The sequence below is a fragment of the Quercus suber genome, unplaced genomic scaffold, assembly GCF_002906115.3.
Source record: "Quercus suber isolate HL8 unplaced genomic scaffold, Cork oak 2.0 scaffold_502, whole genome shotgun sequence".
Classification (NCBI taxonomy): Eukaryota; Viridiplantae; Streptophyta; class Magnoliopsida; order Fagales; family Fagaceae; genus Quercus; species Quercus suber.
In genome coordinates, this window is record NW_027069951.1 from 452862 (window position 1) to 469362 (window position 16501).

The 16501-nt window shown below is 36.4% G+C and overlaps 1 protein-coding gene across 1 annotated transcript; it reads right to left on the bottom strand.

The window, feature by feature from the left end:
• Positions 1-10993: 10993 nt before the first annotated feature.
• On the bottom strand, positions 10994-12531 carry LOC136063239 (uncharacterized). Its single transcript, XM_065763287.1, has 3 exons — positions 11817-12531; positions 11344-11721; positions 10994-11214 (listed from the first exon to the last, which is right to left on the bottom strand). Exons 1-3 carry the CDS (start codon positions 12529-12531, stop codon positions 10994-10996), a joined length of 1314 nt encoding a protein of 437 aa, XP_065619359.1.
• Between the last annotated feature and the right edge of the window lie 3970 nt (positions 12532-16501).

Genomic DNA, 16501 nt, shown 5'->3' on the forward strand with positions numbered 1-16501 from the left:
AATCTTTCTATTTTTCATATCACTGACGTGTTTTACAATTACCACATGTGTTAACTTAAGTCTTAATATTCTTAAGTTGTTTGGCAAAAAAAAATGTGTCACAAAAGAGGAGTTCATGTAAAGTTTTTTGCAAAATGAAATATTTGTTTTGTAAGGCCACCAAACTTGATAATTTGCAAATGATGGAACCACTTGCAACAATATTTGCATAGTATATATAGTTCCAACTAAAGCAATTGTGAATACTTTTAGTCTTCCAAAACACACATCTACAAGTGGTTAAACGTTCATCTTGGGTAGTTTTAATTTTTCATATAATTTTACCTTTACATATTCATCTATTTTAATTTAGATTTTGTTTTCAAAAAAAAAACTTTAATTTAGATATTTATAAGTAAACAATGAAATAATGATTCATGAATAATTAAAAAAAAAAAAATTTATCTATGCATATTTATCTTGTGCGGTTGTAACTTTACATATAATTTTGCATTAATATATTCATCTACTTTAATTTAGATGTTTATAACTTAATAATGAAATCTATACACAAGGAAATTAAAACAATCATATTTCTACAATTCAAAAAGTCATGATTTTTTTTTCAAAAGAAGACCTTTTACATTTCCTTGGAATTATTTTTTAATTTTTTTTTTTTATAAAACCTTTGACGTACCACTAATCTAACCACTTCATACATTAAAAAATTTAAGGCTCATTATTACTTCCGTTAATATAATATAGATATCTTAATTGATTGAGACTAAACTAGATAAATGCCTTTCATATTTCCTGGAAAATTCAGAAGGAAAAAAAAAAAAAACCCTTGACATACTACTATTGTAACTACCTTTATAATTATTTAAACCATCTATGATATCTATTTCTTATTGATAACCATAAAATTTACAACTAGCAAGGGAACACACAAAGTAATAAAGAATAAACGAAGGAAGAAAAAAAGAAATGAAATCAACGTCTATTAATAACCGTTATTTGGAAAATAAAAAGGTGGTCAAGAGGAGTAAGAAATAAAATAAAGATGGCTATACAGAGGACATTGAAAACTTTATAGTGCAATAAAATCAACAATTAAATATAATAATGCAAAATTTAAACTTTAAAAAAAAAAAAATCAAACTCTAACTAGGGAAATTATATATATATATATATATATATGTATGTATGTATGTATGTATGTATATGTTAGGTTCTAAAGATTGTATTTAGAACTCTAATGTGTAATGTTGGCAAACCATGATCAAAACAATGTGTTTAGTCTTGTTTAGGCTTGCTCAAAGTTGTGTAATTAATGTAAAGTTGGAATCGAGAGGCTGCAGATGCACTGGTGCATTTCGGCCTAGCTCGATCGATCGAAAGTTAGACTCGATTGATCGAAAGTAGGCCAAAATGTTTTTCTGTAGAATTTTCCAACTCAGCCCTACCTCATTAAACGTTTAGGGTTTTATGTTTTTGCCTTAGGTATATAAGGAAAAACCCTAGCCACATTTTTTAGGGTTGCTGTGAGTGTATTGTTGCTCATACTTTGCTGTTTGTGTGAATCTCTTGTGAGATTATTGATGAGCTTTCCTTCACATAAACTTAGGGTTTTCAAGGTAGAGATTACTTTAACATCTTGATGATCAACCCAGTTGCTGCCATTGGAGCTTAAAGAAACACAAGCGTAGATTGTATCTTGTGGAGAATCCAAAAAAGAAGGATTCTGTAGATTCAGAGCTTGCACGTGATTGTGTCAGTAAGTTCTACTGGTGGGTAGCATTAGGAAGTCAAGCGGGGAGTTTGTAAGTCCTTTTGTATGAACTTCAATTCTTTTGTATATTGGATTCAGGTTTACCTTGAGGATAGTTAGGTCAAATCTTCCCCAGGTTTTTACCGTGTGGTTTCCTGGGTCATCATATCATTGTGTTATTTACTTTTTCATTGCATTATATTCTTGATATGATTGTTTGATTGTGATAACCTAGATTGACATAATTTGACTAAGTTAATCACTTGGCTAATTAATTAGGTTAATCTAGTTGGGTTCATGGGTCTAAAACCATTCAGTATAAAATTATAATCTTCATACACCATGACTTAAAAAAATTTAATGAATAGGTCTACCTCTTATACTCTGTTAGGACACATGTGAATCATGTTAGGAACATATGTCAATATAGAATTGGCTAATCATTTGACAAAACGTACTTTACTTGTAATTGGATAGATATAGGATGTGTTTAATGTTTTAAGAAACAAGGTTTCAAGTTCAAGTGTTAAAGCCATGCAAGTCTATCCAAGAATCAAATGAAGAAGTGCCAGATTTTAAAGCTTGGCAACTAGCTCGATAGTGAGTATCTATCAAGGTTTAAAAGGTTGTTTAAGCTCGATGCTCGACAGCTGCTCGACAGATAGAGCATCTATCAAGATTTATGAAAAATAGATTTTCTGTTCTGATTTTCATCCAATTCGTGTATAAATGTTTAGGCTTTCTTTTCTCACAACCTTAAACATATATAAGGATTATTTTAAGGGCCGTCTAAGGTTGCGCAAGTGTGAGACAAAGTTTTGTTTATGCAAATTGTGACTGGAGACAGAATTTGCCATAGTTCATCTTTCTCTTGAAGAAGCTACTGCATTTGTACGCTATTGGGTTTTGTGACCAAGGAGTTTCGTGATCTTCATCGTGTTGATGAACTGAAGAGCTTTGCAGTTAACATCCTTCTCAAGTTGGTATGTATGCCACGTACTGGGATCCACACATCGAATTGGTTAGTCACGTACTGGGAGCCGTGCATTGAAAAGAGAGACTGTCACTACAGAATAAGTCCAATTGAGTATTAGGGTAAGGGTTCAACTGTAGGTTGGTATAAGGTACTAGGATTCCTTTACTTGTAACTGCTTGTTGTGATAATAATGGATTCTCGGGAGTAGTAACCTTAAAATCACCCGGTGGGGTTTTTGTTTTGGAGGTTTTTCCCATTCGTAAACAAATCACCGTGTCAACTTTATTTTCCGCTGCATTTTATTTTAGTTGGTGATTTTTTTGTACTACCATGCATGTTGCATGTTAATTAACTTAATTAATTAACTTAGCTAAATTAATTGATTAATTTATCACAAGGGGTCAATACATTCTTGGCTTAACATTCTCAAAAAAAAAAAAAAATGTTATGCAAATCATCAACCAATAAATATAGGACAATGGTAAAAAAAAAATTATAGACAAGATTATGAAAAATATGATAAAACTATTTAAAAAAAAAATTAAAAAAAAAACTCTTTATAAAGTCTAAGGACTAAAATAGTATTTTATCTAAAAAATTATCACGCGCAATGCGCGGGTTTGGGACTAATAATAATAATAATAAAAGCTTCTCCTCATTGATTGATTGCACCTACAGGGTGCTTGCTGAGGCAAGCAGATTTGGCCACCCATTACCAGCCTCTTATAGTTTAATGGAGAATGCATTTACGGTGTCCGGTGTTGGTGATCAATTGGATCGAACGTGCACAAAACCAAGTAAAAAATAGTAAAACCCAACGAGATTTAAGCAAACCATATGACCTAGCTGGGTTTGTAAATTGTGTAAAATTACACTAATAGGTCCACCTCAATGAATTTTTTATTGTTTAATGTGTGATAATATGATAATTTAAATAAGAGAAAATCTAAAGAATTAAAACAAAAAAGCATTTTTCTCTCACTTCTTTGCCAATTCATGCTACTGTACCCATCAATTTTCACCATTTCTATTCTCCAAACCTAGGGCTATGCATCAAATTTTTACATAAAAAAAAAAAAAAAAAAACCATATCCACCAATTCAGTTCATTAGAATTTTTGTTTATTCTATTGTCAATTAGAATTTTAGCTCAATAGTATTAAGTAATAATATTTTTATTATATATATATTTTTTATGTAAATGTATACTATGGTAATCTCTAAATGGTGCATCCGTATGTATTGGTACCCAAATATTCCGTTCTAGTGACCAAAACCAATAGCAATAAGTGGTGAACACACTTTTTGTCACACTACCATGATATGAATAGATTTTTTTAATAAAAGAAATTAATTAAATGAGAATTTTCTACCTTGTAATTTAATTTGGATTTGAATGAGTCTACACCATCACAAGTTTTGTCACACCTGAAAAAACTTATGTAAGTAACGGTTTGAATGAGTTTGCATGATCACAAGTTTTGTCACATACATACGATTTCAAAAATGTTACCCCAAAAAAAAAATTATGAAATCCAATCCAAAAGTAACTTAGAGTATGATGAAGGATATTGAATTTAGATTGCCTAAAGCCTTAAAACTCAATTAGACCACGTAGCATATAAACTAACGGAGATAGACAAAGTGACATAAAGTCAAAACGTTTAAAACTCAATTAGACCACGTAGCATATAAACTAACGGAGATAGACAAAGTGACATAAAGTCAAAAAGTTTACAAAAGTTTAGGGGCAGAAACGAACATTTTAAAGTTTATGAAAATTGAACTTTTAGTAAAGTTTAAAAATAAAAAATAGTATTGTAGTCTTTTATTATTATTCTGGATATCTAAAAGAAGCAAACCATTTATGTAACAATTTACTAAGCAAGCATCATAGATTCTATGTATCATCATGATAAGATATCATAGCAATCCAAGAAATTATACAAAAAATCATTTCTATATTGAGTGCTATTTCACAAAGAGAGTTTGAAAGATAGTGTTAAAAAAATGTTGGCTAAATAGAAATGTTTGAAGCTAGGAAGATTAGCTTATTTGGGCAATTAACAAACTACGGGAAGGGATTCTAAAACTGCACTGTTGAGATTGATTGGGTAGCGACCAACCCACCGTATTTAGTTACATAAAAATCCAAGACTTTGCAATGGGAAATTTAATAGTGAAATTGATATATATATATATATATATGGGTCATGCTAATGAGTGTTCTTAGGGCACTCATTAATAATCCATTTTAGGAAAGTTTTGATACCACTTTTATGGGAAATAAAAAAAGCTGTTAAAATATTAATTACTTTTTTTTCATTTCCCATAAAAACTTTCTTTAAATGGATTATTAACCAGTGTCCTAAGAGCACTCATTAGCATTTTCCTATATATGTGTGTGTGTGTGTGACAAGTATTGATCCTGAAAGTTCAAAAAGGGTATAAAACACCTTTGAATGTTTAGACCCCAAATAACAAAAATACCAATTCAAGCTTTATATCAAACAATTAATGTGCGGAATATGATAATGAGCTTATAACTGAATTGATAGAACAATCTAAGCCAAATATAAACACATCCACAGCAGTAAATATAAGGCAAAGGTAAAGGGAAAGAAGTTGCAAACACACGGACAACACACGATGTGTTATCGAAGAGGAAATCGAAGTCCTCGGCGTAAAACCTCTCCGCCGCCCTCCAAGCGGTCAAACAATCCACTAAAGAATGTAGTTGGGATACATGAACAGCAGAAGACCCTCTAAGCCTAATCTACCCAAGTACCTAAGCCCTCCAAACTTCTTGCTCCAACGAGGTTACGCTGAACCTATTTCTTCTCTAGCTTCCCGGATTCCGCTACTTGACCATAGCATCAACCAATGTATATTGGTTCCTTTCCAAACTGCTTCCCAAAGCACCAAATGGACCTTCTCACAAACGTGGGTGTGGTGAGACAAGGGTTTGGTAAATGACCTCTCAAGGAAGGTACAGGGCAAAACATGCTTGGAGACAAAACTCAACAAAGTGATCAAACTTTTTGGATTTCAACTTTTATGTGTTTTGGATTTTGACACAAAAACAGTAGAAAAGAAAAAAAAAAACATTTAAACACAAACAAACCACAAATTAAACAAATGCTCAAAAACACAAAGCAACTAACCAATCTTATCCACAAATCATAGGAAGAATTGATGCATGGACATGTTATGATGCTTATGCATGAGTACCCTTTGTCACCCACACGTCACATGCGTTTGGGTGATATCCTTGATGGATCGGGTACGAGAGTTAGGACTTTCAAACCTCCTGTTGAAGCTCTCCAAGCAGGTGGTGAAGGCGCCAATCATTTTCATCACGTCCCCATTCCGGGATCATGGTTTTGGCTCCTTGATTTGCACCACCCCAAGACCTCAAGACATTTCTTCTTCCTCGTGACCGAGGTACACTCGCATTGTTGTCTGCTCTTAGCTTTTGACAGTTGGGTCTAGTGTGTCCTTGCAGTCCGCAATAGTGACAAATATAGTTTATTCTAGGACCCTGCTGCTGTCTTGGAAAGATCTTCCTCTAGCTCCAAATCTGACTTCAGATTGATTTCGGGACTTGTTGAATCCCGTTGATTTGCCACATTCTGTTTCTTCTTGGCCTCAACTATCTCTGGAGTAGGCTTATCAACAGCCGTCTCATTGTTTTTACAAACTTTACTTCCTTGGTGACTTTGGCTGATGAGCTGCTCCCTCCGGTATATCCCAACCCGGACTGTCTGAGGCATGTTTTTGGATGAAATAACATCATCTAGCTCCTGGAGGAGATCCTATCTACCTTGCATGAGATTGTACTACCTCTTGCTCAAGGAATCTCACTTTAGTGTAAGCTTCTGATAGCTCACCATTAAGTGTTTCAATTTCACATTTTGCCTCCTTATATCGTGCCAGGAGACTTTTGTAATCTTCCTCAGCTCTCTTCATCTTCTTGATGGCTGCATTAGCCATTTAGCATATTCACCGGTCTTCTCAAGGAGCGAGTTGTAAGTCTCTTGCAATCCCACTTTCTCCAACTTCCTCATCTTCAGACTCTTCTCGACTATTCCCATAGACTCCAAATCAGAATGTTCCCCAAGCTCCTTTACAAGTGTACCCAACTCATCCAAAGTCTCCACATGTGCAATGGTCATGAAAGCGGAGTAATTTCCTTCTCCGTCACAGCCATCTTCAGAGTCAGAATTTGATGAATCAGCATCACTCAAAGTTGTGCATAGACCTTTCCTTTGTTTTTAAATAATCGGGACATTCCTTTTGAAATGTTCGAGGAAGATTGAGACTCCTTCCCTTCTTTCCTCGTAAACTCTTTCCTACACCTCTGAAGATGAAAATCCTATCATTGAATGGTTTTCCACTGTTCTTCATCTTCAGGAATTTTCGGAAGTTTTTCGCCAGATATGCTACTCCTTCTCCACTCCATCTTCTTCTGAAATATCATGAGACTACTCTCTCATCAATTTTTTAAGAGCAAGTGATTTGCTCTTCTTCTGTGAGGGCAGGACAATTCATATGTCTGCAGAGAACCAACCAGCTCTTGAACCTTGATGTCGTCAAGATCCTTGCTCTCTTCAATGGCTGTAACTTTGGGCCGGAAAGTTTCTGGTAGTGACCGAGATCTTCCTTACAATCTTTGAGTCCTCCGTCTTTCTCCCAAGTTAAATTTACCAACAACCACTTGTTCAGTTTGCTATAAAATGAATCAAACGACTCTTCCTCACTCATTTTTAACTCCTCAAGCGAGTGGTCAGCATTTGAAGTTTTGTGTCCTTCACTTTCTTAGTTCCCTCATAGGTTGTCTCCAGAATTTCCCATGCTTCCTTAGCAATGGAGATGTGAGAAATCCGGTGAATTCTTCTGGAGAAACACCGCAGAAGATAGCATTCAATGCCTTGCTATTTGCATTTGCTGCTGCAAGAGCATCCTTATCCCAATTTGCCTTAGGAGCCTCCGTTTAGTCCAACCTATATCAACTGCATCCCACACAGTCTCATCCATAGAACACAAAACACCCTCATTCGGACTTTCCAAAATGCATAATTATTACCATAAAAAAATGTGAACATTGAGAGATGAGACCTATCCATCTCACCAAAGGGTCAGGATCACACTCAGGTATTAAAACCACAACAAGTGCACCCGCTCTGATACCAATGAATTGTTCGTGTTGCTGAACAGGCCGATGTTTTCCCGATGATATGGAATATATGAGCACAGATGTCAATTGGGGCACCAGAAATAAGATCACACAGAAATTTAGCCCTTCCAAGGTTGATGAAGGTAGTGTTTGACAGTGGATAGAGATTGGAGAACATGATCAGCTTCAAGGTTGTCAATTCTGGTGAAAATAAGGCAGTGCTTATAGATGATCCTGTGCTTCCCACTTCATGTTCAGTTCCCAGAACATGAAGGATGTCTTGTGCATGAAGTTCCCGATCATCGTATGGAGTTCGATTCACATCTTTTGGTCTGGTGATGTGAAGAGTCTTAGCAATGGAGTCTGCATTTATGGAAAATTCTGTTCCTCGAACCCAGCATTTTAACTCGACTCCTGTGTATCTGGCATTTGAGAAGAATTTCTTGACCAGATCTTCAGTTGGATCCTCAAACTTGCCAAATAAGTCAGTCCAATCTCTTCCTTCAAATATCTTAGGGATAAATGTTGCCTCTAGAGTATCAAACTTGACCACTCTTTCTACAATGGGAGTGGACTCTTTGAAGATATCGGTGTAGGTCTTTGAGTCAGTAGGAGTCCTGAACCTTTGAAATGTAGATTCTTCAGATGACTTATACGATAAACGAGTCCGTTTAGCAACCGGGGTTGGCGGATCATCAGTGACAATGCCTTTGCCTCTGGATGAACAACGAGATATCTGCAACAATGTTGACATATAGAGAAGAACCAAAATGCAATACCACAGGAATCAAACATCAGATTGCTTAATGTCAGGAAAGAAAGGACCAGATTTTTCACAAAAGCACAATAGCAAAATATTAACTAGACTAACCACAACACGGAACACCAAATATAATGAGTAGCAGAACATTTCAGAACAGATACTCACAATATTACACATGACAAAATGCCAAAAACATAATATGAGGTATGCAACACAGTCTAGAACCACATCATATAACACCGTCTCTCAATAGACAAACTCATGAACAAAAAAAATACAGAGAACCACAGTATGGGCAAGATAAAACTATCAAAACACACAACATACAAACCCATAGACACATGTTCAAACCCATTACAACTCATCACAACAGGGACACTATTCACACCAAAAAGATACTTGAACCAAGTACAATGAAGGAAGATAGAAAGAATCCATACCTTTCTTTTGCTGTTTGATGAAGACATGATGTAAAAATGGATACTTTTTCAGTGAGATACGGAGTGTTTGAAAGAAAAATGGGAAAGACAGTGAACAGTCATAAAACTTCGAGGGAAAAATCGAAAAACGATTTTAAAAACTGTCTTTAAAACGCAAAACACGCGTTTTTCGCAACTTATCCAAGTCGCCAGTAAGTCGCCAAATCAAGCCGCGAAACACTGTGAAGGAAAGATTCTAGAAAAATCTTCTAAGTGTTTTTCGCGACTGGAAGGTTTAGCCGCGAAAAAGTTGCGAGCTGAACTGCGAAAATCTCTGAGCAAACCTCGCGATTGAACCTTCCACCCGCGAAGAAGCCGCCAAAATGAGTCGCGAAAAGAGCAAAAGACAAATTTTTCAAAAATTTTCTAAGTATTTTTCGCGACTAGAGTAGTAACTCGCCAGTAAATCGCGAGAATCTCTGACTGAGCTCGCGACTGGGGCTTGCGACTGTGCTTACCCGCGACTTAGTCGCCAAAACAGGGTACCACTGTTTTTGAGAAAATTTCACAATTTTGTAAAAACAAAGTACTTTCCAAAAACAAAACAAAACATTCAAAAATCTTTTTGTGTTTGTCCACTACGATTGAGCATGTGAAAACACATTTAAACAAGTACAATCACACAAATGAATATGGCATTCGTTGAGCATAGACTTGTGTGATGTGTGTGGATATCAAAAATGAGATAGTTCTTAGTCCAATGTGAAGCTTCAATGATCAATTCAATCAAGGCATACACAACTAGCACTAGATAATGTGACCTATCTCAATTGTAGAAACATGCATATATGACCTCCCACAAGTACTTGATAACAATTCTTTGAAACTTTTCATTTTGCTCCAAATACACATATCATTTGCCAATTTTGAGCAAAGATACTCTCATTGAGAGATAGATGCCTGAAATTTTTGATATTTCAATTTATGAGTTAGCTTTTGGCTTTTTGGGCATCTTTCATTACATTCTATTTTGGTCGCTTTCCCTTTTTCCTAGTCAAATACTAGTGTGTGCGACAGGCTTTTGCAGCTCTATATCTCTTTTCATTTGGAGATTTACATTTAGAGAGCTCTTTTAAAGCATAAAAATAAAAAGTGGGAAGATATATAGGCATGAGTCTATGCATGTCTCCAGATCAACAAAACCATTCACTAATCATTCATGACAAGGTTGAAGATCAATTTACAACAATCACATAGATTTCAGAATTTCTTCCACAAAGATACGAGTGCATGAGAGACAAGCTAAGCTCGTTAAATGCACAAAGCCATAAGTACAAAGGTACAGGGCAAAACATGCTTGGAGACAAAACTCAACAAAGTGATCAAACTTTTTGGATTTTCAACTTTTTATGTGTTTTTGGATTTTTGACACAAAAACAGTAGAAGAAAGAAAAAAAATAAAAGCATTTTAAACACAAACAAACCACAAATTAAACAAATGCTCAAAAACACAAAGCAACTAACCAATCTTATCCACAAATCATAGGAAGAATTGATGCATGGACATGTTATGATGCTTATGTATGAGTACCCTTTGTCACCCACACGTCACATGCGTTTGGGGTGATATCCTTGATGGATCGGGTACGAGAGTTAGGACTTTCAAACCTCCTGTTGAAGCTCTCAAAGCAGGTGGTGAAGGCGCCAATCATTTTCATCACGTCCGCCATTCCGGGATCATGGTTTTGGCTCCTTGATTGCTTACCACCCCAAGACCTCAAGACATTTCTTCTTCCTCGTGACCGAGGTATACTCGCATTGTTGTCTGCTCTTAGCTTTTGACAGTTGGGTCTAGTGTGTCCTTGCAGTCCGCAATAGTGACAAATATAGTTTATTCTAGGACCCTGCTGCTATCTTGGAAGAGATCTTCCTCTAGCTCCAAATCTGACTTCAGATTGATTTCGGGACTTGTTGAATTCCCGTTGATTTGCCACATTCTGTTTCTTCTTGGCCTCAACTATCTCTAGAGCAGGCTTATCAACAACCGTCTCATTGGTTTTTACAAACTTTACTTCCTTGGTGACTTTGGCTGATGAGCTGCTCCCTCCGGTATATCCCAACCCGGACTTGTCTGAGGCATGTTTTTAGGATGAAATAACATCATCTAGCTTCCTGGAGGAGATCCTATCTACCTTGGCATGAGATTGTACTACCTCTTGCTCAAGGAATCTCACTTTAGTGTAAGCTTCTGATAGCTCACCATTAAGTGTTTCAATTTCACATTTTGCCTCCTTATATCGTGCCAGGAGACTTTTGTAATCTTCCTCAGCTCTCTTCATCTTCTTGATGGTTGCATTAGCCATTTTAGCATATTCACCGGTCTTCTCAAGGAGCGAGTTGTAAGTCTCTTGCAATCCCACTGTTTCTCCAACTTCCTCATCTTCAGACTCTTCGACTATTCCCATAGACTCCAAATCAGAATGTTCCCCAAGCTCCTTTACAAGTGTACCCAACTCATCCAAGGTCTCCACATGTGCAATGGTCATGAAAGCGGAGTAATTTCCTTCTCCGTCACAGCCATCTTTAGAGTCAGAATTTGATGAATCAGCATCACTCAAAGTTGTGGCATAGACCTTTCCTTTTGTTTTTAAATAATCGGGACATTCCTTTTTGAAGTGTTCGAGGAAGATTGAGACTCCTTCCCTTCTTTTCTCGTAAACTCTTTCCTATCACCTCTTGAAGATGAAAATTTCCTATCATTGAATGGTTTTCTACTGTTCTTCATCTTCAGGAATTTTCGGAAGTTTTTCGCCAGATATGCTACTTCCTTCTCCACTCCATCTTCTTCTGAAATATCATGAGATGCTACTCTCTCATCAATTGTTTTAAGAGCAAGTGATTTGCTCTTCTTCTGTGAGGGCATGGACAATTCATATGTCTGTAGAGAACCAACCAGCTCTTGAACCTTAATGTCGTCAAGATCCTTGCTCTCTTCAATGGCTGTAACTTTAGGCCGGAAAGTTTCTGGTAGTGACCGGAAGATCTTCCTTACAATCTTTGAGTCCTCCGTCTTTTCTCCCAAGTTAAATTTACCAACAACCACTTCGTTCAGTTTGCTATAAAATGAATCAAACGACTCTTCCTCACTCATTTTTAACTCCTCAAAACGAGTGGTCAGCATTTGAAGTTTTGTGTCCTTCACTTTCTTAGTTCCCTCATAGGTTGTCTCCAGAATTTCCCATGCTTCCTTAGCAATGGAGATGTGAGAAATCCGGTGGAATTCTTCTAGAGAAACATCGCAGAAGATAGCATTCAATGCCTTGCTATTTGCATTTGCTGCTGCAAGAGCATCCTTATCCCAATTTGCCTTAGGAGCCTCCGGTTTAGTCCAACCTATATCAACTGCATCCCATACAGTCTCATCCATAGAACACAAAAACACCCTCATTCGGACTTTCCAAAATGCATAATTATTACCATAAAAAAATGGTGGAACATTGAGAGATTGAGACCTATCCATCTCACCAAGGGGTCAAGGATCACACTCAGGTATTAAAACCACAACAAGTGCATCCGCCCTGATACCAATTGAAAGTTAAAAAAGAGTATAAAACACCTTTGAACGTTTAGACCCCAAATAACAAAGATACCAATTCAAGCTTTATATCAAACAATTAATGTGCGGAATATGATAACGAGCTTATAACTGAATTGATAGAACAATCTAAACCAAATATAAACACATCCACAGCAGTAAATATAAGGCAAAGGTAAAGGGAAAGAAGATGCAAACACACGGACAACACACGATGTGTTATCGAAGAGGAAACCGAAATCCTCGGCGTAAAACCTCTCCGCCGCCCTCCAAGCGGTCAAATAATCCACTAAAGAATGTAGTTGGGATACATGAACAGCAGAAGACCCTCAAAGCCTAATCTACCCAAGTACCTAAGCCCTCCAAGCTTCTTGCTCCAACGAGGTTATGCCGAACCTATTTCTTCTCTAACTTCCCGGATTCCGCTACTTGACCATAGCATCAACTAATGTATATTGGTTCCTTTCCAAACTGCTTCCCAAAGCACCAAATGGACCTTCTCATAGACGTGGGTGTGGCGAGACAAGGGTTTGGTAAATGACCTCTCAAGGGTATGACAATGGAGAGGAAGAGAGTAGAGGAATTTGTAGAGTCTCTTTAGATGAAGATTGGGGATGAATCAATCTTATATTTCTCTAGGGTTTTCTCTCACAAAATTCTCTTTGGAAAGCTCTCTCAATATGATGGGTATAAGGGTGTATATATAGTAGGGTGAGAAGGGAATGCAAAACATTAGTTTTTGCTAAACAGGGCAAGTTGGCGACTTGATCTCGCGGCTTGGCCAAGTCGCGAAATCAAGTCGCGACGTAACGGCCTGGCCAGACTGGAACTTTTGTCCTGTAACGTGACAGCTGGCGCGACCCTTCAGCTTCCCAGTGTGCCTCTCACGTGACTGCCTTTCGCGGCTTGCCAGTCGTGAACCACCCGCGAGTCCTAGTCGTGAGACTCTGTTTTTCTTGCACACTCTTGAGCATTTCTTCACATCTTCTCACACACTACCCTTACAATTTTCCCACCTAAATACAGGGTTACTAAGTACTAAATTACAAGCAAATTGGTCACGGAATAAAGCCAATTAGATGGTTGATTAAATTCAACCTTACAGATCCCATATACTGTGATAGGCAAGTCTCTTGAGACTAAATCGTGATTCTCTCCTTGATAATTGAGTCTAAATATTAATTGTTGTATATGTGTTTTTTTTTTTTTAGAGAGTTTCAACATATGACTGTCGTATATGTGTTTAATGTAGTTAGTCATCAATGATACATTTATATGACCTAATCTCTTTGTATTCTCATAAATTCACGAAGCTATTTACAAACCAAGCTAAAATAAGGAATATATTTGTATAAGCTTATATTAATATGGCAGTTGGTTTAGAAAACATTTTTAGTTTTTGACAATCCTCACATATATTAATATTTGGTTCTATTATGTTTCCAACAATTGGATTCCCCAAGTCTAACCTTGTAAGCAAAAGAAGAACTGGGGAATGAGGGGCCAACTCATGGGGTAAAGGTTGTTCAAAGTGAGAAGTATTGGGATAAGAACACTGGACGACTGAGGTTGTGTCCAACCTCGAAGCTTCGGGCCCACCAACAACCATTAAAAAGTTAATTGAACAAAACATTAAATTAAATCACCACAAACACATGAAATTAAGCAGAAAAATTGAAATTCCCTTTATTTCGTCTAATATGTGAGCAGATCAATTAGCATGTCGAAGAGAAAAAAAAATAAATGTGCAAACTCCAAGAGGTAATCTTGAAGTAACAATCCGAACCCAATTTGAAGAATACATTTTCTTTCTCTTCTATTATTTACCTAAGAAAAAATTGAATTCAAATGGAAATATCTAGAATTAAAAAAGAAAAGGAAAAGCGAAAATCCATCTTCCACGAAGTTTCTCATGATTGAAAATCCAAATGGAGGACAGTTGGGCTTTGAGCTGGGATAGTAATATATTAGCAAAGAAATGAACAATCTTTAGTAGATTGTATTAAAAAAAAAATATAGGTATCTGCTTTTGAAAAACAAAAGGCAAAAGGTGGCGTGGGTATCTAATGAATAGTTTACCCAATACTATAACAGAGAGAGTCGGCATGGAATTTCGACGTAACTTCGCGCAAGCACGCTGTGTCTGCATGTTATGGGTAATGATGCTAGCGTGAGCGCATGTATTAGAACGCAGGCCTGTGAGTTATATACATATTTTAGTAAGGAGAGTGTAAAAAGGTGGAACTTTCTTGGGGTTTTGTATATTTCTCAGCAAATTAAGGAAGTGGGTGGAGTTGTCTGTCCTTTACTAGTAGATGAAGGAGAAACGAAATTTCTTTCCATTTGTTTGAATCACATTCTCATCTCTCTCTTCCCAACTGGGTTTCTTTGATTCAGGCGTAATTGATGGAATATTTTAGTTAAATTCAATTTTCAATTCTTGATCTTGCCTTGGCTGTATAACTCTATACTTTTGGGTTTTGTACACTTCTTTAACTGCTCCAAAGCTACAATTTAAAATATGCTAAAACTGCGAAGAAAATTGATGGGTTTTACCAACAAGATTAATTATTTACTGAGCATTGCCAGTGCCACATGGGCGATTTTCCCATATAAACCTACCATCACTCTTCCACCAATCATAACTCGTCACATAGGTGAGTTGTGGCACAAATTGTGACATTAGAATTATCCTTATTTACTACCTCTCAAAAAAAAAAAATTATTATTATTTACCACTTGACAACCTACCTCGTACTATTTTAGAATTTTTTAAAATTGCAAATTTTGAAACAGATCAAATTTATGGATAGTCTTGGAAGGGCCACTTGGATCTGGCGTTCGGTTTGAGATGAATAGCCTCCGTTGTGTTGTGTTTGTCGGTTCTTTTCATTCTATTCTTTTATGCCACTAAAAAGACAAAACTAGAATTACAAAATTAGGTATCAGAAAGTTTTGAAACGAGTCTAGGAGGAATGAATATACAATACATTGGGAAATATCAACATAGTGAATATATTCTTGCTTTGGCAAACCAATTTTTTACATACTGCAAATAAACAAAATCATGGCGGCATATCTTTCCATCATAGCCGACTAAAAAAAATGGTCATGCCAGCTCGAGAGAACCCAAAATATATGGATTTTCACAACGTTCAAAAGCCCAAACTAAAAAATTGTTTTGAAACTCTTAACAATGAAAAAGTTATACATCAAGAGAGAGTGATAGAGTACCCAAAAAAAGTGTGTTTTACACAGTATACAGAAGAACAAACTAGCACTTGAAATTAGAACAAATGGGGAGAAAGTATAACTTCAAAAGCTTTTCATTTTATTTGCTATGAAGTAATCTTTTAGAGAGTAACAATACACTTTAAAAGAGAAACCAAAATCTGTTATAATTTCAACCAGGAGATTTAAATTCTTGATTTTTGACTGATATGTCCATCGAAATTTAAATTCTGGATCGGACTTCGGACTTGTATGTCCATCGAGATTTAAATTTTGGATTTCTGACTGACATTTCCATCAAAATTTAAATTCTGGACCTCTAACTTGAATATCCATTGAGATTTAAATTTGGATTTCTGACTTGCATGTCCATAGAGATTTAAATTCTGTTGAGCTTTGTGGAGCCTAGTTGTGTTTGATTCGGTTGGTGACCCGACCTAAAATAATATTGTGTGGTTTTTAATGGGATATTTTTTGAGGCTTAGTCTATGGAGCAGATGCTTGGGTTGACAAGCCCAAGCCAGACGCTCATGGACAAGCCTCTAGGGGGTCCGGGGGCAATGCCCTTGGGAAATTTTTTTTGGCCTATTTT

Coding starts and splice junctions, on each gene's coding strand:
- LOC136063239 (XM_065763287.1), bottom strand. CDS start 12,531: ATGAGGGTGTTTTTGTGTTCTATGGATGAGACTGTATGGGATGCAGTT. Junction 11,722..11,816: donor GAAATTTTCATCTTCAAGAG/GTGATAGGAAAG, acceptor TAAAAACAAAAG/GAAAGGTCTATGCCACAACT. Junction 11,215..11,343: donor TGAAATTGAAACACTTAATG/GTGAGCTATCAG, acceptor AACATGCCTCAG/ACAAGTCCGGGTTGGGATAT.